Here is a 23234-nt window from a genome sequence, read left to right on the forward strand (position 1 = left end):
CCTGGCTGCATCTAAAGGCCTTGGCGAGAACTGTCCTGCTTGGGACGAGCAGACGTCTCCTTCACAAGGGGTGTTGTGTGTGGCTGCACGTGAGTTTGTTTGCCGTTCTGCTCACTACGTGTGTGTGTATGATGTATGTGTATGGTGTGTGTGTGTATATGTTGTATGTATGCATGCTGTGTGGATGCATATGCTGTGTTTGTGAATCATGTGTGTATGCTGCGTGTGTGTGTATGCACTGTGTATGATGTGTGTGTGTGTGCTGTGTGTATGCTGTGTGTGTGTATGCTGTGTGCTGTGTGTGTGCTCTGTGTGTGTGTGCTGTGTACATGCTGTGTGTGTGTGCTGTGTGTGTGTGTGTATGCTGTGTGTATGCTGTGTGTGTGCTGTGTGTGTGTATGTATGCTGTGTGTGTGTGCTGTGTGTGTGTGTGTATGCTGTGTGTGTATGCTGTGTGTGTATGCTGTGTGTGTGTATGCTGTGTGTGTATGTGTGTATGCTGTGTGTGTGGTGTGTATGCTGTGTGTGCTGTGTGTGTATACTGTGTGTATGCTGTGTGTGCTGTGTGTATGCTGCGTGTATGTGTATGCTGTGTGTGTGTTGTGTATGCTGTGTGTGTGTTGTGTATGCTGTGTGTGTGCTGTGTGTATGCTGTGTGTATGCTGTGTGTGTGCTGTGTGTATGCTGTGTGTGTGTGCTGTGTGTGTGCTGTGTGTATGCTGTGTGTGTATGCTGTGTGTATGCTCTGTGTGTGTGTGTGCGCACTAACGCCGTGGCCGCGTGCGTCTCTGCTCGGCTCACAGGCGATGTACTCGGCGACGCACGGACCCAGGCGCCGCGGGGACGAGGGGCTGCCCCCCACGCTGGCCCCGCCCCCCACCCCCTGCTGACTGTGGACAAGCGACTGCGCGCAGAGGGGGCCGAGGCCCCCCCCAGCGAGGGGCGTGGGCCCCGCTGCTCCCTGGACCCACAGCGCCGACGACGGCTGCGTCGCGGGCCGCAGCCTCACCAGCCTCGCCACGGAGAGAGACACATGCGGAGAGATCAAGTTATTCGCAGAAGCTAAGCGGGGTTCAACCTGGTTGGCAAAGACCGTCAAGTGTGTGTCGATTTGGGCCGCGAGTTGGCCGTACAGCCATGGATTCTTGAATCTGTCTGTGTGGAACTTTGCTTGCTCTATCCCCCTACGTGCACCGTGGGTTGTTCAGCGGCCCCCGGGGTTTCTCGCGGAGGACACGCGCTTCTTAGAGGAATTGGAAACGCATCTCGATCCTCCTGAGAGAAAACAAACGTGAGACTCAATGAAGCTTCCCTGGCTGAATAGAGGGCATCACGATGCCATTTATACGAGCAGCACCCGCTGCCGGAGACAAAGGGAGACAGAGAGTTGGCATCAAGATGGAGAGTTGGCATTCGTTCGTTAAATTGATTCTCATACCAGACAACACACACAATTACGTGCTTAAAACTAATCAATTCATCATTTGTACAAAATTATGCCGAAACAAATTCGTCCAAGTGAGATGGACAGCGCAATGTGCGTGCACAGACTAAACGCGCGAGTTTTTATCCTTTAAGTTGATCAAAACAGCAATAAAAGCGCATTGGGCAAGAGGTCGTGAATCACCGCGAGCCCGAGAGGTGGACAGTCCGGGTTGAGCCCTGGACCGGTGCTCGGACCGACAACCGCCCAGCCGGGCCGCCGTCATCACCCCGAGGCCACGCGCGGGCAGCAGAGGGCAGCGCAGACATACTGCTGCACATCGTTGTACTCTACTCCACTATGCGCCCCCCTATAGACGCTCCACACCTCGACCGACCCGCAGTGACCAGTGCGGCAAAGCGCGGTCAGACATCCCACGTGGCCTGCGACGGCGTGGGGCGGCCCTCGTCCAGCGCAGCAGTGGCCCGACACTAGGGGGGGGCCTCTGTGCAACTGCGGCTCGTTCTAGCAGAGGGCGCCAAGTTGAATCCTCTGCAGGGGGCATTTGCAGAGCGCTCCTGGGAAGAGAGCGCTCTGGAGGACGAGGAGCGCGCACTGCAGGGCCCGCGCGGGCCCAGCGGCCCGGTGGTTGCACAGTGGAGACGTTTGGGGGTTTGGCAGGAGAGGGCGTGAAGCCGCGGGTGTTGGGAGTTGGTGCAGCTGCCGACTGGCAAGGAGGGAGGGAGAGTCGATGTCCAGGCAGCAACTGGAATTGGAGCAACTCTAGGAGAGCGAGGGGTCAGCTCTTGAGCAATCGGTTGACGCGACCGGCAGATGAAGGTGCTCGGTTTAGACCCAGAAGGTGTCCCAGCGGAGCAACAAGCGTCCGTCATCATCAGCAGGCCACGCTTTCCCACCTGATGACGGACGCTTGTGTTGCGCCCGAAACGTCGTGATTTATTTTATACCTACGTGACTTTACCGAAAGAACCAAAGAGTATGGATTCCTGCAGTCACGAAAGCTTCAAATCAGTAATATATTCCGTCCTTTGTCAATCCACTTGAATAATATGCCATTTTAATTATCCGGACGCATATTAAGCAAGAAGAAGATTTGCGTGGTCTCTCGTTCAACCCCACTTGCTGATGAGCTGCCTCCACCACTTCATTGACAGAGACCTACTTGCTGTACGTGTGTATGCCCCCACCCCCCGCACCCTTCATGAACTATACCTCCACCTGGGCCAGGGAGGGGATGAGACCCCAGCGGACCCCCGTGCGGTGGGGCCCGGGGCTCCCCCGTCCTGCAGGAGCCGCTGCTCCAGGCGGGCCTGGCGCTCCGCGAGCGCGGCGAGGCCCCGCACGACCCCCGACAGCTCGGCCTGCGGGGGGGCATCACGGGGACACCGCGCGCAAAGACAAAGGTCCCCCGTGTAGCCTCGACACACTTGGCGGGCAAAGTTGGACGTTCGTCAACACCCCTGACGATGGCGGGCACGGCTCACGTGGTTAGGGACCACGCCCGGCCGCCTTTGTCTCCCCCGTGTTGACGTTTACACGCCGCACCAGGCTGAGTCGACCTAGGGGAAGCCCGGGACTGACCAATTCAGACGTTTGTTGCTGATGTTGGCCGTGAGCGGAAATCATACTCTGGGAGCGCACTGCGATGTAAACCCATGTGTTAACATCGCAGTGCGCTAACCACTACGCCACCGTTCCCCGCACACAGCGCCACGTGCGAGCCACCGCGTCCAACCAACCCTTCCCGATGGGAGTCTCTCGTCTTGTAGCTACACGCTTCGGCGGTGTGTCCCGGGCTGTCTGACACGAGTTTGAAACTCTGTTAGGCACATTACTATGTGGGTCGGTGCGTGATGGTGACGGTGGGTATACAGCGCCTCGGACTGGTACGGATATTACTACTGACGTTAGCTCGGTGCGCTAACCAATGCGCCACCGCCCCACCCGATGATGACAATGATGATGTCTTTTTATGTTGTGTGTGGTTTTGATCAATTGCGTCAGTGATGAGTGGGCTGTGAGTGAGTGGGTGAGTTGTGAATGGGCTGTGAGTCGGTGAGCTATGAGTGAATGGGTGAGCTGTGAATGGGTGAGCTGTGAGTGAATGGGTGAGCTGTGAATGGGTGAGCTGTGAGTGAATGGGTGATCTGTGAATGGGTGAGCTGTGAATGGGTGAGCTGTGAATGGGTGAGCTGTGAATGGGTGAGCTGTGAATGGGTGAGCTGTGAATGGGTGAGCTGTGAATGGGTGAGCTGTGAATGGGTGAGCTGTGAGTGACTGGGTGAGCTGTGAGTGACTGGGTGAGCTATGAGTGAGTGGGTGAGCTGTGAATGGGTGAGCTGTGAGCTGTGCTGCACCTTGATGGAGGTCACGATGTCTCTGATCTCCGCCAACTTGAGCATGATCTCGGGTTCCCCGCTCCCTGGCTCCATCTCCATCCTCCCCGAGATGAGATGCTGGGTTCCAGGCAGGTGGATCTCACTCTCGGTGTGAGATCTCCGCTCTTAGTACACCGTGGGGGCACTCGCCTGGGGGCTGGTGGGGGATGTCTCCTTCGCCCAATCTCCCTGCGGTGGCTCCGCGGTTGTCCTCCCGGCGAAGGCCTCGAGCTGCCGAGGTGGTGCCGATGGCTGCAGCTGCCTCCAGCGTCAGACAGGACCTCTCCGTGCGTCGAGGCGGTCACGAGCCCCCCCCGCCTCCCTATCTCGCTCGCTAACAGCACGCAGGACGTACTCCACCGAGCAGAGTGCCCCAGATGAATTAAATATACATGGCCAAGTCTGTCGTGGTTGCTACTCGCTGTGCGCGCGCGCGCGCGAGAGCGCATGCGACTCGCGGCACCTGCTACCCCCCCCCTCTCCTCCAAGCTCCCACCTCGTGTCCCTCGATCATCCACCGCGTGGTTGGTGGTGGTGGTGAGAGAGGGACTTGCTCTCTCTCTATCCTCGCTCTCTCTACCCGTGCTCTCTCTCTCGCGGCTGTGTAGGGTCGTGACCGCACGCTGCAGGAATGGGACGCTGCCGGCTCAGCCCTCCCCCCCCCGTGTTTGTGTTTCGCTGTTCGGGAGCGCTCATGCGTGATGCTCCGCTTCCCTTACTCGCCATCGCATCTGAAAGGACAAAACAATCCGCCTCTTTCCCTCCCGAGTTCCACGCCGCAAACTCACACACAGACACACACGCAGCGCACTCACAAGCGCATACAGACGTACTACAAAGGCAAAGATCGCCCGTATAGACTTAACAGACTGTTGGGCCAAGTGCTGTTAGCGACAACCTATGAATGCCGGGACGGTACACAAAATGGGGTGGGTGGCCAGCACCACGCCCGACCGCCTTTGTCTCCCTAGTGGTGAGGTTTACGCACCAGATACTCATTTGAGGCTGAGTCGACCTAGGGGAGGCCCAGGACCGGGTCAAATAATCGTCACCGGTGTTGGCCGTGAGCGGGAATTGAACTCGGATCGCCGGGTTCGTAGCGCAGTGCGCTAATCACTACCCCACCGCTCCCCACATACTACACTCACACGTGCACAGACAGGTGGGCACACACTCATACACATACACTATAGAATCCTCACACCCTCGTACATGTAGACACGCGCACTCACACGCACGGACACACACGAAGACACACTACACCCACTGACACGCAGACGCGCGCACGCACACAAGACAAAGATCACCCATGTAGCCTTCAACAGACTGGAGGAGCAAGGGAGTTGGTGGCCAGACCCACGCCCGGCCCCCTTTGTCTTCCTAGTGGCGATATTTACACACCGGTACAGTACTCATTTGAGGCTGATTCAACCTAGGGGAGGCCCAGAACTGGTTTCAGATAATCACTGGTGTTGGCCGTGAGCGCACACACACCCAACACACACCGATATACACTCGCACACACACTGAAACATATACACATGCGCAATCGCACACACAACGATACACACTCGCACACACACACGCTCACGCTGTTGGAGCAAGTGCTGTTAGCTAGCACCTATTGAGGCCGAGACAGCGATCGTGTTGGCGTGGCCAGCACCACGCCCGGATGCCTTTATCCCTCCACTGCTGATATTGATACGCAGGCCCAGGTCCTCGATTAAGGCTGAGTAGACCTAGGGTAAGCACGGAATAGGCTAATGAGTTTGGCCGTGGTGGGAACTGAAACCAGGTCGCTGGATTCGTAGCGCGGTCCTCCAACCACAGCACCACTCTTTATGGACCCGTGAAATATAATTTTAAATACAATTTAAATTAGAATGTTAAGATATTATTTCAAACTTCTTGTATTGCTTCGATGTATTTGGCGTTCGTATCACGTGCCTACGTATGCTGCACTGTCTCACCCAGTCTCCCGAGAGAGAGAGACTGTCGGTTTCCTGCGGATTTTTTTTATTTAAAAGTTTCACCTAAATCCAGTAACCCCTTGAGACGGAGCATCTCGTTTCAAAGCGTGCCCAGAATCGAACTCGGATCACCGGCGTCAATAGCGCAATGCGCTAACCACTGCGTCACCGCTACCCAGATGCCGACAAAGATCCCCCGTATAGCCTGTAGCAGACTGTTGGGGCAAGTGCTGTTAGCGATCACCTATGAAAGCCGGGACGGCACGCGAGGGGGTGGGTGGCCAGCACCACGCCCGCCTTTGGGGATGTTTACACACCGCGCCAGGTGCTCTTTTGAGGCTGAGTCGACCTAGGTGAGGCCCTGGACCGGTTCAGATAATCCTCACTGGTTCTAGTCCGTGAGCAGGAATCGAACTCGGTTTGGTATGGTTCGCGGAAACCGCGAACCGCGACGCTTCCCGCTCCCCACGACGCCCAGACGCACGCACGCGGACAAGGCGCTCGTGTTTGCAGTTCCCAGGAGCCGCTCTGAATCGCCCCGTGCCTCTCGCACCGTCCCCAATCTCGCGAGTCGCGGTGGCGCAATGCGGAACATTCATTCTGCGCTGTGTGCGTCTGGCAACCACGCAGCGCCTCGCCGGGCAGGGTGCGGGGGTGGGTGTGAGACGGCGGGCTCTGGGCTCTGTGTGTGGACTAAGAGGGGGGGGGGGCTCACGTCGCTGTTGTTCGCTGGTGTTTGTCTTTCGTGGGGGGCGGTAGGTTGAGCATTTTTTTGTTTGAAATGTTTTAAACGGACAAAGGGGCCTGCAAAAATGTTGTCACCTGGGCCCCCATTTGTATCCAAGGCGCTGCTTCTGGCATTGGCAACAGCGGGGGGTGCGTGGTCGAGCATGGTGATGATATTCGTGGCTGTGTTCAATTAGCTGTGTATGATTTTCGACAATACATTTAAATATCCTTATTTAACATATCGTCAGTAATTATCGACTCGTGCCAGTGGCGCTCACAGCAGCAACTCGGCCGTGCGGTGGCGCCTGCCTCCCCCGGTAAGGGGTCAACCGGTCAGTGGTGCGGCTACGACCCGAGTTCCATTCAGGCTCACGGCCACCAACACCGCTGACGAGTCTCCAAATCGGTCCCAGGCTTCCCCTAAGTGGACTCGGCCTCAAATGAGTCCGCAGTGCGTTGTAGAAACATCGCCGCTAGGGAGACAAAGGCGGTCTGGGGTGGTTGTGGCTACCCCACACCCTTATGTGCCGAGTCGGCCTTCATAGGTGCTACTCGCTGACAGCACTTGCCCCAACAGTCAGTTAAGGCTATACGGGGGATCTTTGCCTTTGGTACGTCATTATCACGCGTTTGCATCATGACATGAATGATCCGGTAATGCTGCTGCTGAGTTGGCAGTGGTGCACAAAGCACAGTTAACAACAACACGACTCACCAATAAAAAAACTATATATAACAGGTGACCTTTCAAGCAATGACCATTCTTCACAACACATAAAACAATAATTATTTTTAAATGTATAAACTTGAATGCCACAGTATTATGGACGAATCAATGATGGGTGTGTAGCTGAAACTTGAATTAAAACCCAGGCTCTCGGCACTGCCAGCTCGGAGCTCCGACAGTCTCAGCAACCCCATCGCCTGACCACCACCTATATTCAGCCATTCACAAATGTCGTCACCCCCATGTCATTAATTGCTGTGGTTGTCTTGTCGAGAGACTGGCCCCCCCACTGGCACAGAACTTCAGGTGGGTGCTGAACCATCTGCCCCTATGAGCAGGCAGAAGACGCCGATACTTTGACCACACAGATTGGTCACATTGATTAATATTTGCCCAGTTGGTACATGGTCATCTGCACGAGACACTGACCCCGGTGGCTTGTGGGACCGAAGTTCAGACACAATGTGTCTGTTGCCCATTACGTATCCCCCACGTCCTACAGGGTTCGTGTATGTGGGCAGCATAGACAATGGCTAACAGTGCATTGCAGGCTTTTGCTGCGCTGCCCTCTGCTGAGAATGAAACCCTAAGCCAAGTCCACAGGAGCGTGCAAGCATCATTAGGGGTTAAAGCATCCGTGAAATGGTGAGGGTTTCTCACGGTCTCGAGAAAATATCCAAGGCGTTCACAAACGAGCCAAGTGTGGCGGGCTCGTCAGCCCAATGGCTATGGGTGCCGGATCCTGTGTGGTGGTCCCTGTGAGATGCGTTTCATTCACATGGAACGGTATTGGAGGAACTGGTAACAGCAGACGTCAGCCCCCCCCCTCACCCCCACCACCTCCGTGAAATTTGCATAAAAACACAGCGAACCTTCATCTAATGTCCAGGTGCAGGCAGAGTGCAGAGTCACGGCCCAGGCTTTGGAGGCAACCAAACGAAACCTTTAACACCGACGAATATGGCACAGTGTTTTTCTTTCTTTTATTGAACCCCCTCCGCTCCCCACTTCTCCATACAAAGAGTACTGTGCATCTCCTACATGACGGACACATCGTCTGCTGTATCAATGTGCTACGCGTGCGTTGAGATCGATGAGATTTGGTTACTGACCACCGATGTGAATGTCCTTTGGGATGGCAGCGTGTACTACACAACGCACTGAAGAGTTTGTTTAGGACTGCTGGACGTTTTCACTCTAGAATCACTCTAGAATCAACCACAGGGGAGAAAAACTGTTTTGTTTGGCCACAATAGTCATGTAATTGTTCACATTAAATTTTACATTAAATCAATTTAGAATTAGTTAGCACTTTGTAACCGGTTAAACAAACAGCACGTTCTAATACCATTGCAACGTTTACAATGAAAGCTTGCATTATGTTTGTATCGATGTTGAGAATGTTCCATATCCCTTTTGCGAGACCAGAAAATGAATCGTTCATTATGGACAGTTATTAATTTTTACACCGTGAAAGTAGTATTTTTTAAAAACTTGTACATCATTGCAGTGCATGGTTCAGTTTCGCACAGCACACCTGTGTATCACACATCTGTGTATCACACATCTGTGTATCACACACTTGTGCGTCGCACACTTGTGCACCCCACACTTGCGCATCATAAAGTTCCACGCACGCCATACGCTTGAAACGTCCAGCTCAGAGCCGTGCGGGCACACACGCTTGGCGCTAGGCGGGGTTGGTCTCAGTATCGCAGCCCTCGGACAGCCGGGCCTGCACCAGGCGGCGCACCCTCTCCAGGATGATCTCGTTGGCGCTGCTGCAGTCGTCGGGGCCGTACGGCGGCGCCACGCTCAGCGCGCCGCCGGCCACGAGCAGCTCATCGCCTCGCTCCTCCACCGGCACGTGGTTCCGCCGGAGCCACACGAGCAGCGCCTGCCGACGCGACGCCACCTCCTCGGCACCCAACGAGGGTAGGTGGCACGCGGCAGGCCGGAAGAGCATCGACGGGCACTCGGACGTCGCCGCCGCCGCGTCGCCCCCCGGAGCCTGAGTCTCAACCACGGAGCGCACGGCGTGGCCCATCACCGTGCACAGGGTCAGCTCGGGGCTCCCCGGCGACGGCCGGGTCACGAGCATGATGCTGCAGGGCAGGAGAGAGGTCGGTTAATCTCGTCCTTCCAGCACCCCTCAATCTGCTTGCACAGCTGAAGTCCTCCGCATTGAGCCCTGTTCACCTCGTGCGTATGGCCCTGTTCCAAGTCTCAACGACAGTCACGTTAATCTCGGCGATGGTATCGGCTGTAAAACACCGTCCAACTCCACTTTCTTGTTGTGGTTCAAGAACCTTGGTATGGAGAGTGGTGCTGTCAGGTGAAGGGTGGGGAGCGGGACTGGTTGGGGTCGAGGGAGCTTGAGCCACGGGCTTTCCCTTGGGCACAGAACTGATTAACAGTTGGTTACTAGCCTCACTTCAGTTCCAACTTAAACAAGCAATTAATCCAAATTGTAGCCACATCGCTACCCCTTAGCACTTAGCAGTACCTCTAACTGCAACATTAATCTTAGCCCGAGTCCTCATCACAATCTTAAACCGAATTAAAAACAGAAATCCAATCACTTACTTGATCTTTCAAATTTAAATCACTCTTAGCTTAACCCTTAACCCCTAATGCTTACCTTAACAAGATCGCTCAAGTCAAGGTCAAGAGTTAATCACAATCAATGCTGTTTATGCCACCACGCCTCACCATCGCTTCCTTCTCAGAGTTGTCAGAAAATCAACAACGGACCTCGATGGCCCACTCGTATGGTTCCCTGCATCTTCCTTTAGGGTTGAACGGTAGCGCACGCAGTGATACGAGTTAAAAGTCCCGGCCATGGGTGTTATTTGAACCAGTCATGGGCCTACCCTTCACCAACCTACGCCAACCAGTGTGATGAAGTATGGTCAAGTAACCCCAATCCAGCAGTGGATGGACAACGTGCACAATCCTGTATATCGTGGCGGTGCCTCACGGAGCGTGTTCACACCACGCTGCAGGGTGGTCGTCGTCCTGCAGTCCTTCGTGTGGCGGGGGGGTGTAGAGGGGTGGTGAGCGGGGCTCACCTGGCCGAGACGGGGTCCACGGTGTAGACCCAGCCCTCTCGCTGCACGCCCTCGTCCGCACACACGCGCACGTGCTTGTGCAGCAGCTCCTGCCAGCGCAGCGGGGACAGCTCGCTCCACGCCTTTGGCTCTCCCACCTCCTTCAGCCCCATCGTCGCTCCAGCCTGGTCGCCTTCTTTCACTTCCCCAACCTCATCGTCCGTCTCCGCCACCACCTCCATTGCATTCCCCTCCGTCTCCCGCACCTCGGCGTCCGTGACCTCGCAGGCATCTTTAGTCTTCGCAGCGTCTCCCATCGTCGGCATGTCTCCCGTCTCTTCAGAGTCTCTCTCCGAGACCGCTGCGCACTCAGACCGCACCGCGGAATTCAGATTGATTAAAACTCTGCTTTGTATCGAGACGGAGAACTGGTCGGATACGCGGCCTCCGCTCACAATCGTTGACGCTTCGCGACCGTGGAATCGCCGTGGCTGACGCCGTCAAGTCGGTAACAAACGTGACATTTCAGTTTCTTGTTCATTTGAGTGGTCCGTTCGTCACTTTGCAATTCAGTTTGTGGATCATTTGGAACGCGTGTTGTCTACCAGAATTTTCAACCGTTGGGACTGTCATTTGGCCAGACGATGGCAGTACACTAAGGAGTTTGCTAACCTGTGAAGCAGCAGCAGCAGCCTTTAGACTTTAGAGTGTTATACTATGACGTGTGTGGACTTTTTTTCTCCAGATTTCCTCCCATAAAAACAATCACTGGACTGTACCAATTGAGGCCATCACAACATCCCAGTTCACAGGTCCCTCCATCACAACTGCGTCTGGAGACCCAGCGATGTCGACAAATCAACCACACGTGACGGTACTGCAATTGCCTCACTGCAATAAGTTAAAACAGACGTGGGGACTTCATCATCAAACAGTGGATAGAACATGACGAACGCCGATGCGCATAACGGAGGCCCCCTATGGGAACGGGGCTTCATCACGGTCACAAGTTGCAAAACTGGGAACGCGGCACACACCACCACGTCACCGACGATCGGTAACAATGAACAATCATCAATGAGCAGCTGATCAACTTTAAACGTACCCAGCCCCCTCAAACCTTGAAGGGGGCCACACCGGAGCGAGTTGCTGGCAGAGACAGACAACGAGAGCGGGGGCAGCTGCCGCTACAGCGCCACTCCAGGGCGAGGCCACACATCCCACCCCCGATGCTGTTGCTGCTACACCTGTATGCAAAGAGCTTGGGAGCTCATCGGATTCCTCCTGCAGTATACACATTCAGATTCTGGCTCCTCTCCGCACACGGGAGGTCGCCCAAACAGACCTCGCCCCCGATATCCGCAATTGTTATCGACTGGGTTTGGGTAGCCGTGTCGCTGTTGTTTACGAGTTAACGCCGAGTTAATGAAGTGGTCTAGAACGCTGCTGGTTGTAAGAGTTTCATTTAACCACAAAACTGTACTACTTGACCACGCGTACTCACCGGCTATCGCCAGAGACGTGACGCCACATAAAGCAGCGTGCGTGACGTCATCACGCACGTCGGTGACGCGACGGAACGGTGTGACGTCACGCTCGAGACGCGTCGTCTAAAATCTATTGCGGCCCACAGGCGGAATGTGACTTGAATGAAAGCACGGGTGTGGAGCACAGGGCGTGAGCTCCGCGCGTAATTTATATATTTAGTTTGTTCCGCATAAGAGGACAGACCACAAACCGTGATGACCACGCCGCTGGCGTTATTACGAAACCACTTTTTTTTAAATGTACCATGGCCATTGTGAACGTCACTTCCGGAGTAGCGTCTTTTACCGGATTGATTTTTTTTTAATAATTGCAAATAAACCTCCCGCGACTGCAACCCCCCATGCGGCAATGATCTCGAGCCACACGCTCGCTGCGGCTCACGTTAAATGTTAAACCAGAGAGAATCGCGCGCCTTTGCCACTGCGGAGTGACGTCACCAACCGGACGGAGGTTTTTTTTGTCCATTTCGAGCTCGCTAATTACAAGTAAATGAAGCGCCAAGGGCAGCCCGCGTGGGATCAAGGCAGTGGGCAGCACCTCTCACGATCACACGCGGGTTTAATTCCACGTGAAACCGATCAAGGGGATGCAATGGGACCGCACTGGTGACGTCACGCGAGAAGTGACGTCACTACGCTTACAAAATTCTGCATCGATTTTAAAAACACAACTTAAAGCAATAATCAGCGCGTCCGCTACGATTGATCTGAGTGTATCAATATTCAAATCCCGCGTTTAAAACAGAGTCGCGAGAAAATGAGCCGATGACCGTGACGGAGGTTGACACACCCATGTGACGTCACCATTATTTTTTACTTCCCCTAGATAAAAAAAAATGTTTCCGATTAACAAAAACTCAACTCTCTCAAAAACTAAACTGCAAAACCGACGTAATCATGACACATTAAAAATATATATACGATTGATATATAATTTTGCACCGGACGTGACGTCAATCCGCGAACGCGCTTGATTCGCGTCGCCGCCCCCGCGTCTCAGGACCCCCAGCGCATGCGCAGTGGCGCGTAACGGCCGTGAAGGGGGAGGTGCCGGAGCGGAAATGGGCGGGGCTATAGCAGGAGGGGGAGGAGTAGACCCAGAAATGGGCGGAGCTAGAGCAAAAAAGGGTGTGGCCGTGGCACGAGGGGAGGGGCTTGCGGGGAAGGGGCGTGGCCGGCGAGGAGGGCGACAGCGTCGGGAGTTGCTCGTCCTTCCCGCTCTTCCCACTCCACGGAGACGGAGGCCGCGACCCCGGCACCGGGCTCAGGGAGCCGCGCTCCGCTCGCACCGCTGGTGAGGCCCACGCCGCTGTTTTGCCGCTCTCCTCCGCTCTGTGTGAGCGACGAGAAGGCGACGCGTCGTCCCCGCTCGGCGGTGCCAAGGGTGGAGGCTCCGCGGCGCTGGCCCTGGCTGTATGGAGGCGGCTGGGCAGGGCAGGGCCGGGGCCCTGTAGTCATCATCATCACCACCACTACCACCTCCATAATCATCGATATTAAGCCCTTTATAACAATGACTTTTAAACTGTTAACGGTGATTGTGAACGTGATTGGCCGGTGAAGACAAGTATTAAGCGATCGTAAAATGTTCCATAATGTTGTAATTGGACCCGATCAGGCGGCGAGGATGTTGAAACCGGCACAATCGTTTGGCAATTCTAATTGCGGCTTACGGTTGTTCAGCGTCATTAATGGGTGATAAGAGAAAGCTTCGCGTCTCAACAATGATACCTCGGTAACAGGAAAAGCATCGTCGGCGATGGGGTTCGCCACGTCTCGGCGTCTTTACGCCGAGCGTACAGAACTGTTATAAATGATGCATCTCATTAACGTCGTCAGATATCGAGGCCAGACCGAGTCATCGCGTATCGACATTAATAATTGCAATTGGACGTTATAATTCGCATCGTCAGAAGGTGAGAAAAGCGTGTGTCACGTTTCGTGGGTTGACACGTGTAATTTATGTTATTATACGTAACGTCATCGGCCCTTGTGGAGAGCCGTAATCGAACTATAATTGTAATTAACCGAGTTAACGTCATTTGTGATGTAGAGATAGAGAGGGCGCTTGCGTTTTGTCAATTAACACTCGTGATTATAAATAACATCAAGGTCATCAGACTGAGAATAGACACTGTCATGAATTTGCACTTGCAATTACACAATTATAAATATCGTGGGGTGGCAAGGGTCTTCTCGTGTCTTCTTAATGTCTTCAGACGGAAAAGACAAGGCAACACGTCTCATTCATACATTCTAAATAAAGACCCTTTATTTAGAATGTATGAATAATTGTTATCATGAAGCATGAGCAATATTAATCAACAGGGTGGTAAGGTGAGGCTCCTTGTAATCACCTCAATTAAAATGTACAATTATATGAATAACATCAGACAGTAAGAATAAGTCCCTGACTTCTCACAAAGAAATATAAAAATTAACATCAACACCGCATTGTACATTAAAAAATCGTTATTGACAATGAACAATGTTACAATGTTATCGATATACTTGTTCGCAGACGGTGACTTCGCCACCATGGGCAAGTTCCTGTCCAAGGTGTTCGGCAATAAGGAGATGCGCATCCTCATGCTGGGGCTGGACGCCGCGGGCAAGACCACGATCCTCTACAAGCTCAAGCTCGGCCAGCCCGTCACCACCATCCCCACCGTGGGCTTCAACGTGGAGACGGTCACCTACAAGAACGTGCGCTTTAACGTGTGGGACGTGGGCGGGCAGGACAAGATCCGCCCGCTCTGGCGGCACTACTACACGGGCACGCAGGGCCTCATCTTCGTGGTGGACTGCGCCGACCGGGACCGCGTCGACGAGGCTCGGCAGGAGCTGCACCGCATCATCAACGACCGCGAGATGCGCGACGCCATCATCCTGGTGTTCGCCAACAAGCAGGACCTGCCCGACGCCATGAAGCCGCACGAGGTGCAGGAGAAGCTGGGCCTCACGAGGGTGCGCGACCGCAACTGGTACGTGCAGCCGGCGTGCGCCTCCACGGGCGACGGCCTCTACGAAGGCCTCACGTGGCTCACGTCCAACTACAAGTCCTAGCCGGTGGCCCCAGTGACGGGGAGGTGGCAGTGGAGGACGGAGGTTACGGAGATGAAGGCTCCTCCCAGCTGGCCATGCCCTCGTGGGGCAAGGGGGACTGTGGTTTGGTGTTGGCACTGCCTGACACGTTCATAGTTATTGGGGGGGGGGTGCGGATGGAGGGGGGGGGGTAGGGGGGCGAAGGTGATGAGGAAGGGGGATTAATGGCACACTGAGCTAGCTAGCTTTTTTATTGGTCAGAGGTGGTTTAGTTTCTTTAAAAGGTTTATATGGTGCGTTCAAGTGAGAGAATGTTGAGTTTGTGTGCGCGTGGCGTGCCGATTGTGCGCGATTACATGTTCAAGCGCCAATTCTACCGTTCTCTGAGGCTACCGGCCATCGGTGAGGCTTCATAACGGTGGGGGACATGGTGGCGTCCAGCCACTGCATGCAGGGGTGGGTATACACTTGCCTCTGTGGTACCACCCACACTGTCGCCACAGCCTGCCGGCGTGGTACCAACCTTCAATTCCACCAGCCGGCCGGTGTGGTGCTACTCTCATCACCTGCTGGCGTGGTGCCACTCGCACTGAAATCACATTCTGCTGGTGTAGTGTCGCCCACACTGAAGCCGATGCCAGCTCATGCGGTGCCTCCCTCGCCAAAGTCACCGGCTGGCGGTGGCGGTGGAATCCAGTTCCGGCCCAGCAGCAGCTGTGCCGTACTGTCTCGATGCTCCCATGAACCAGGAGTCGAGGGAGGGCAGCATGGACTGATTGATAGATGATGACCACTGTTGAGAAGCAGCCGCCTCGAAGTATTAAAAACGCCGTCTAGCCGCATCTGGATGAAGATCAAAAATAAAGAATGGACTAAATTTGTAAAATAGGCTATTTTTCTATATATCTTCTCTGGATTTCGTGTATTTGATCATAAGATGATCGCTTTAGAATGTATTTTACCTGCCCGCCCGCGCACCCCCTCCTTCCCCCCCCAATCCGCCCCACATCATCCTCGCCCTACTTGTAATGCATTGTGAAATGTTTAACCAAAACAATGTAAACGTATTTACGCAGATGTGCTATGATCCATGACACAGGGTTTGGCGATACCGTATTTGGGCATGTCGGACATATTATCAGTTTCGATTCAATTTTATATATCGGTGATGCTCTTATTAAGACACGCGGTCTCATCTCATTCGTTTCTTTTGTTGTACATACATTAACTATGCAGCCTTTTCAGGGTACGGATGTAGTGTTAGCTTTGGGGAATTTAACGCTATTTTATTTCTTCCAGCCATTCCACGTATATAAGTGCACAAAGTATGAACCACATAATGATTTTTTCTCAAATAAATTACTCAGAGCAGTGATATTCCACGGAAACGCTAACTTCTTTGGGAGCCTGTCTTTTAATTGTAGACATTTTAATTCAATTAAATGTGTAGAGTTTATTTTGTGTTTAACATCTGCTTTTTCTTTAAACAATAAATGGAAGTTAGTGTAAAGAAGTTAGTGTTTTTGTGGAGGTTTTCATTGCACTGGAAGCATAATAGCACCTGACATGTGCTGCACCATGGCTGAAATCACACCACGTAGTTTTTTTACAGATGAAGAAGGCATGCTATAAAATTAACATGCAGTTTGCTGCCTGCTGAAAAGACCCAACAAACACCATTGCTTACTGGATAGCACTGATGTCGGTAACATTGGTGCATCAAGAGGTTTTATTATAATCTTAACAACTGAGAAAGTAAACTATTGTTGATTGTAAAATATAAAATTGCATTTTTAATTTCAAGACCAAACATCTAACAATTTATTTTTTTTCCGGCAGAAAATAGCGAGTGACGTAATTTATACTTGCTAGGTTTAATTGTGAGCTATGGGAAGTGGTGCAACCGGTGTGTTGACAACAGAAGACTCTTTGTTTACTTGAAGCTGCCTGAAGCAGCAGTCCCCAACACCAGTCTGCACAACCCGTGCTCCCGTGCCCCCCCCCCCCCGGCAGGCCCCAGGTAGTGTCGCTGACCATGGCAGTGGGCTCGAGTCCGGTCACTGGCAACGTAGGAAGCTGGGCCGTGCCGACTGTAGTTGATGATAGCTGCAGGAGAATAGCATCTTGCGCGCGTGTGGTTTGCTCGGCTCTGGTGGCTTTTTGCTTGCGCGGCACTCGGGCTTGGCGGTGTAGGTGACAGCAGCTGCTCCGGGCATCGAGCCATCTTGCTTTTGCGGTGCCGTTGACAATTTTTGTGTGTGTGTGTGGAGAATAAGTCTTCAAGCTGCACACACACAGTACATGCACTCCTGCTCGATTTGCTGGCGGCGTGGATTTCTTAATTAACTGGTAGCCGCTTTTGCGCCTGCGTTGACGCCGATGGATTATTAGGGTGCACGTGCATGTAGGTCCACCGACAATCTGTCATCGTGCATAATCCTGAAACACAGATGCTTATCGGATGTGAGGCTGAGCAAAGATGCACGCGGATTTAACAGGTAGTGGGGGCTTTGGGATAATTTATACTACTGTTCATTAAAAGCTATTTCAATGTGGTTTGTTTTATTTCAGTAAAAATTTTAACCATGGCTGACAGGTCTCGTGTCCAATATGTGAGGGTGGTGCTACGTGCAACGCGTGTTGTTAGGTGTAAACGTGGCCTCGTGCGCGAGGGGCTTTGAGATGCGTTCAACACGAGGGCCCACTGTCCATGGATGCAGAAGATGGGTGCTGCACATTTGAAAGCCTTTGTTACTGATGGGAGCCCAACTTAAATACTGCCCTTTCATGTCCTCCCTTCTGGATTCAGGGGGTCACAAACAAGACCACCTAATCCATTCTGACGTAGATTCTGGTGCATTATTTACAACAACTTAAATCATATTTTAAGGTGTGGGTCCATTTGTCTGTTAACACAGCCTTTTTTTTGCTCTTCCTAGTTGCTTACAAAAGAGTTTGTTAAGCCAGGGAAAGAATTAACTGCGGCACGCCAACCGTAAATAATTAATTGCATGAGGAAAATGCAGCTGACGTTTTGCTTATTTTGTAGAAGCTGGCTCGGTGGTACGTAACATGTGGACAAACTGGGGTGGCTTTTTAGTTACAAAATTACGGTGATGTGTGTAAATGCATTTGAACAACACTGAAGGGTGTTGGTCATAACAATTGGGAATGAGGTACTCAAACAATTTCACGCATTTGACACGAGCAGTTTAAAAAGTAGAGTCGTGAGTGAGATCCCATGCTCGGCTCAGGTAATGAATGTGAGTGACTGCCATTGATCTATTTGCTTCCAGTGTTAGGTCAGCACAGAATGTCAATGTCTAAACGGTGTTTAATTACAATGTGTACTTGGATCCACATTTCCAGAAAGAGCTCGACTTCCCAAATGCTCGTAAATGTACCACTATTGTACCTGTGTCCCGTATTTGGTCAGCTGCACGTATCATCCCCCTACACTTGTAATGTACACAATATATAAGTGGTGTGTACGTAGAACTCATTGTTTAATTCAGGAAAAGCCTCACCATACATTACACATGTAGTTTATACAGTATGCACAGTATGAATATTACACTACTGTAAAGCGCAAATAGATTTTTTTCACAAAGCAGTTAGCTGGCCAAAATGTTATTTTTTGGTTCTTTTAAATCCATTTCAAGTAACCGTTTTGACGCGATCACAGTTTCGAGTTGCGTCCGTGCTGTAGCATCGCGAAATGGATCTTTTTGCAAAATGGAAATTGCAAAATGGGGAAGACTTGTCGGTCCTGTCATTCTGCTGTGACCCGATCATCGAGTCTTCACGATGACTCTAGGACGTGAAAGTGAAGCTCAGTTAAAAATAGCATCGTGTTTCTGGTGTGCGTGTGTAGCTACGTTTATAGGCGTGCCCTGGTGTCCTGCAGCTCACGGCGACAATTAGGTCGAAAGTGCTGGCGGCAGCTCCGTGTGTGTGTTTCACATTTCAGGGGCACCGCAGTGGAACTTGCGCCACCGTGACACATTTGCATCCTGTGTTTAGTGGCTATTGCATTAACAAATAGGCGTACGTCATTAACCTGCGTCGTGGTGTTATGAGAGGACAACAAAAATAGACCGTGGAATTTTTGTGATTTAAACAAATTGTTGCAGGAGACTTTTATCTCATGATGTGAGATAAATAGGGTTATTGTTGGGTGGTCTGGTTCTTTCCAAGATGTAACATTTGAAGAAGGAATTGGCAAAATATCCAATGAAGCATACTCAAAAGTATCAAGTCGTTGAGGTTTTCTGGATACAAAAAAAGGTCAATCGTTACTGTAAGGCATATTTTCCAATTGAATGACATTTATCTGAAAAGGGACTTCAAATCTTTTTTTTTTACAATTAAACTTTAGCATGGTAAGTCTCCCATTAAATTGTTGTCCTGGTTACCCATGAACGAATGGCTCATGCTAACTAACCTCTATAGTGCACCATTTGTCTATTTGCACGTGAAGGAAAACACTTTAGACTGCATTATTTTTTCACCGCAGTGCCGTGCAGCTGAATCTGCTTGCATGCGCTCTTCAGCGCGTGCCACGTCAACCAAAGGGATGCTGGGCATTGCAAGGGAATGACGAGACAATACAACACATTTACCATGGGGGAATATAATTAAGTAGCACACCAACGGAATATTGCTTGGAAATCCATAGGATAAAATAAATACGTGGTTGGTGCACCGCCTTTTCATACAAATATTGTAACGTCAATTTATATTCCCAAATTTATCTTCAAAAAAGACACTTAGATCTCACCTGGTTATGAATAAATGTTAATGAGCCTTTTTCCACTGCCAGATGAAGGCCTCCTGTGTCACAATCCCAAGTTTTGTGCACGTGAGCTATCATCTCCGCGGTATGCGTCATCTCGGGCACGCGGTCTTCTTTGGCTCACATTCCTTGTCAGTCTCGACCACCGGCCGTCTTCCCTTGTGCGACGTTCCCACTGTTAATCGACCACATGATGCGTGCAGTTCGTGCTCTTTGATCCAAGCCTGCTTTCTGTCCCGGCCGATTGCCAAGCATGCACCTTTCAATACTTATTTGTGCATTTTCCACCTTGGCATTTTCTTTAGCAGTACCCATCTTGTGACATCTAAAGTGAAAGGGCTAAAGATTCTCACAATTGTATTCGCTGTAACAATGTCTCCAGCTGGCAGAGTTGGCGCGCTGCGCCTGCGATGGTTCCGTGTGGTTTCTGCCCACGGCGCAAAGGTGCCGATTAAAAGTCCTGGCCAGGGCGGATCATGTCGGACGCGCTGCGTCGTGATGAGACAACGCGCTGTGTCGTGATGAGACAACGCGCGCGTTCGCTCGCTCGCCAGCGATGCCACTGCGCAACCGGCGGCTGAGCTTACGACACCTCGCATCCCCCCGGGGTGGTGGCGTCGGCGTGATGGACGCGTGGCGTCACGTCGCTGCACTGCGGGGAACTCTCCATCCCGGCCATCCCAGGCAGGCTCTCGACTCGTGCCAATAACGACGGCGCCTGCCTTCTGTGGCGAGCGCAGTGCAATTTGGCTTTGCCGTGCTATGGCAGCAGCGTGTCGCAGATTACTCGGGCTTTTATGAGCGGCCGTGTATACGATGCGTCGTAAATAAAACATGTGGGTGTTTTAACTTTGTCTTAAATGCTTCAGGGTGGATCACGCGAGAGGCAACTTAAGTGACATTTGCAAAACAATGTCACGATTCTCAGACTTAAGTAAGCTGCGGCATCTGCAGCTGAAGAACATCGGTGACTGAGTACCACCGATTCTTGTTTTCTTATCGTTTAGATTGTTCTGATGAGCTCCGCACAATGCTTTCCTGTGAGATAGGCTGTGAATCACCGTGTGTATACAGTGAGTTACAGTGTATGCAGTGAGATTAGGGACATTTACTTGTGAGTCGTTGTAAGATCGCCTACTCTTCTGTTTTGAGTGCAGACAAATAATTAGTGAAGCGGTGTATTGTCCCACGTGCTTATGCTGTTCTAGACAATTCCCAGGGTGTTTGTGGAGGTCATGCAGAGGGATGACGCTAAAGGTATTGCTTGCGGAGTCACAACGGTCAAGGAGAACACATTAAAATGACACCCGTGCTGTGAAGATGACGGGTTAACGTCAATCACTAAAAGTTATTCCTTAAAAAGTGGCCCTATATCCCAAGCAGAAGCCTTCTGAAAAAAGAGACTTGACTTACGTATTTATTTTCATTCGAAGAAAATACATTTGTTGAACGCAAGTGTTCTCGTAAATACGTTTTTTTTTAAAATGTGCCATTCATTGTTTTTTTTTTGCCTGCAATGGCTCACTGGGATGTGTAATGTTTCATCATCGGTGGACCGTTCTGTTTGAACAGTGGGCAACAAATGAGGGTCATCTGGTGAAGGGCGCTTGGGCTGTGGCGAAATATGTCTCAAAGAGGCCAGCAACACCACAGGGCTGCCAGCAGCCACATCCCTGATGGGCCCAACCCAGCTGCCTGTGGTCACGTGGACCCCCCACACACACACTGGCTCAGCACCGAGTGGTGCTCAGTTCCTGGATTTCGGGGCGTTGTTCAGTGAGCTTACTATGCAGACTTATAGGGCGTTGTTCAGTGAGCTTACTACACAGGCTTGCGGGGTGTTGTTCAGTGAGCTTACTACGCAGGCTTGTAGGGTGTTGTTCAGTGAACTTACTACGCAGGCTTGTAGGGTGTTGTTCAGTGAACTTACTACACAGGCTTGCAGGGTGTTGTTCAGTGAGCTTACTACGCAGGCTTGCAGGGTGTTGTTCAGTGAGCTTACTACGCAGGCTTGTAGGGTGTTGTTCAGTGAGCTTACTACGCAGGCTTGTAGGGTGTTGTTCAGTGAACTTACTACACAGACTTGTGGGGCGTTGTTCAGTGGTGAGCTTACTACGCAGACTTGCGGGGTGTTGTTCAGTGAGCTTACTACGCAGGCTTGCAGGGTGTTGTTCAGTGAGCTTACTACACCGACTTGTGGGGCGTTGTTCAGTGGTGAGCTTACTACGCAGACTTGCGGGGTGTTGTTCAGTGAACTTACTACACAGGCTTGCAAGGGGGTTTCCCCACGAAGCTTATTTAATAAATTAGAACAAAATCCGGCACGTAACACCGCCTGAATAAAAACTATAAAAATAGGCGACGTTTCGGGCAATGACTCGTCTTCACAGTCCTCGGAGAGAGGCCGGAGAGGCAGAGTCGCCAAGTAATGAATTCTCGCAACGCTGAGTGCACGCTGGTGACCCTGTGTTGGACGCCTGGGAGACGATGTCACTCGCGCGCGTCATTTGCCTCGTTCACGGCGGGTGTTGCAGCACAAATAACTCACCGCAGAGGTGAATTAAGTATACGCAGGAATAGTTGAACAAGATGGGGGTTTTTTTGTTTGTGCGATTGTTGATTACGTTGAGTCGATCGCGTCATCACGATACTTGAGAACGTGGTTGAACAGGGGGCGCGTGTCTGAAAACTGGACTTAGACCTCCCAGGATCTTGGTGGTACTGGTTCAGTGTTCTGACAGTGCGTTAGCGAGGCATGAAGTCATTTCCCCCCCGCTTGCATCACGGGCTCACTCACGGGTTATATTCAAGCATCAATTCTATTTGTTTCAATTGTGGTGAATGTAGCACCTCCCGTGGCTGCAGGAGTCATGTGAAACTATCATACAACACAAAAACATTGTTACATGCATGAGGCAATGCATGTATCGGAAGTGTAGGAATAGATGTTTTAAAAAATGTATTCATTGTTACGTGGCTGGTATTAGCCACCTGAATCACTGACACGATTCTCAATTGTAACGCATCTCAGTTAAGTCTCTGACCTGTGCTTTCTCTCACCACTGCCTGTGATTGCCAAAGCCATGGTTGTGGAGAGAGTGCAATGGTGAGCAGTTGGCGGTGTGCGAGATAAACCTTTCGCGCGGGAGTCCCTGAAACAATAAGGGAGGGCGACGATTTTTGTTTGGGACGTGATGCGACGAGAGGGCTTGGTGATTTTGTGCATCGCTCGTAAGGTTGAGGGTAGAGACGAGGAAGTTGAATGTCTGGGCGACACAACCTAAAGTGTTTTGTTTCACGAGGACGGACAGAGTGCGGCACGTCACAGGAAGCAAGGGACGGGAAGAGGTGCACATCCAAGACTGTGGATCCCCTGCACTGGGGATGACTCGCGACGGCCGTGCCGCCCAACTTTTCAAGGGGTCGTTGCAGCTTGTGTTCATCCCACCGCGGTCGATTGCAATCGGCACCGCTGTGTGTAACGTCAGCAGTGGTTGTTTTCCTCGGGGGAGACCGCTCGCCACAGCGTGGGAATGTGGCTTTGGGGAT

General features: G+C 51.9%; 2 protein-coding genes and 1 long non-coding RNA gene across 5 annotated transcripts; 1 reads left to right on the plus strand and 2 right to left on the minus strand.

Moving 5' to 3' along the window:
* Positions 1 to 1102: 1102 nt before the first annotated feature.
* On the minus strand, positions 1103 to 5202 carry LOC144720110 (uncharacterized). Its single transcript, XR_013585709.1, has 2 exons — positions 3802 to 5202; positions 1103 to 2805 (listed from the first exon to the last, which is right to left on the minus strand). It is a non-coding gene; the product is annotated as an uncharacterized LOC144720110 (long non-coding RNA).
* A 3010-nt stretch (positions 5203 to 8212) lies between these two features.
* On the minus strand, positions 8213 to 12629 carry GEMIN6 (gem nuclear organelle associated protein 6). Of its 3 annotated transcripts, none has more exons than XM_078596598.1 (3): positions 11803 to 12629; positions 10320 to 10659; positions 8213 to 9353 (listed from the first exon to the last, which is right to left on the minus strand). In XM_078596598.1, exons 2-3 carry the CDS (start codon positions 10622 to 10624, stop codon positions 8939 to 8941), a joined length of 720 nt encoding a protein of 239 aa, XP_078452724.1. In that variant the 5' UTR covers positions 10625 to 10659; positions 11803 to 12629; the 3' UTR covers positions 8213 to 8938. The 3 variants fall into 3 exon arrangements, with proteins under 3 accessions (XP_078452724.1, XP_078452726.1, XP_078452725.1); XM_078596600.1 differs by lacking the exon at positions 11803 to 12629 and adding an exon at positions 11419 to 11796; XM_078596599.1 differs by lacking the exon at positions 11803 to 12629 and adding an exon at positions 11404 to 11796.
* Positions 12630 to 13012: 383 nt separating this feature from the next.
* LOC144720115 (ADP-ribosylation factor 6) lies at positions 13013 to 15063 on the plus strand. The gene is made up of 2 exons (XM_078596607.1): positions 13013 to 13139; positions 14367 to 15063. Exon 2 carries the CDS (start codon positions 14384 to 14386, stop codon positions 14909 to 14911), a length of 528 nt encoding a protein of 175 aa, XP_078452733.1. The 5' UTR covers positions 13013 to 13139; positions 14367 to 14383; the 3' UTR covers positions 14912 to 15063.
* Positions 15064 to 23234: the final 8171 nt, after the last annotated feature.

Source organism: Lampetra planeri, chromosome 7, assembly GCF_965212315.1.
Source record: "Lampetra planeri chromosome 7, kcLamPlan1.2.h2, whole genome shotgun sequence".
In the NCBI taxonomy this organism is placed as follows: Eukaryota; Metazoa; Chordata; class Hyperoartia; order Petromyzontiformes; family Petromyzontidae; genus Lampetra; species Lampetra planeri.

Coding starts and splice junctions, on each gene's coding strand:
- GEMIN6 (XM_078596598.1), bottom strand. CDS start 10,624: ATGCCGACGATGGGAGACGCTGCGAAGACTAAAGATGCCTGCGAGGTC. Junction 9,354..10,319: donor GTGGACCCCGTCTCGGCCAG/GTGAGCCCCGCT, acceptor CCTGCCCTGCAG/CATCATGCTCGTGACCCGGC.
- LOC144720115 (XM_078596607.1), top strand. CDS start 14,384: ATGGGCAAGTTCCTGTCCAAGGTGTTCGGCAATAAGGAGATGCGCATC.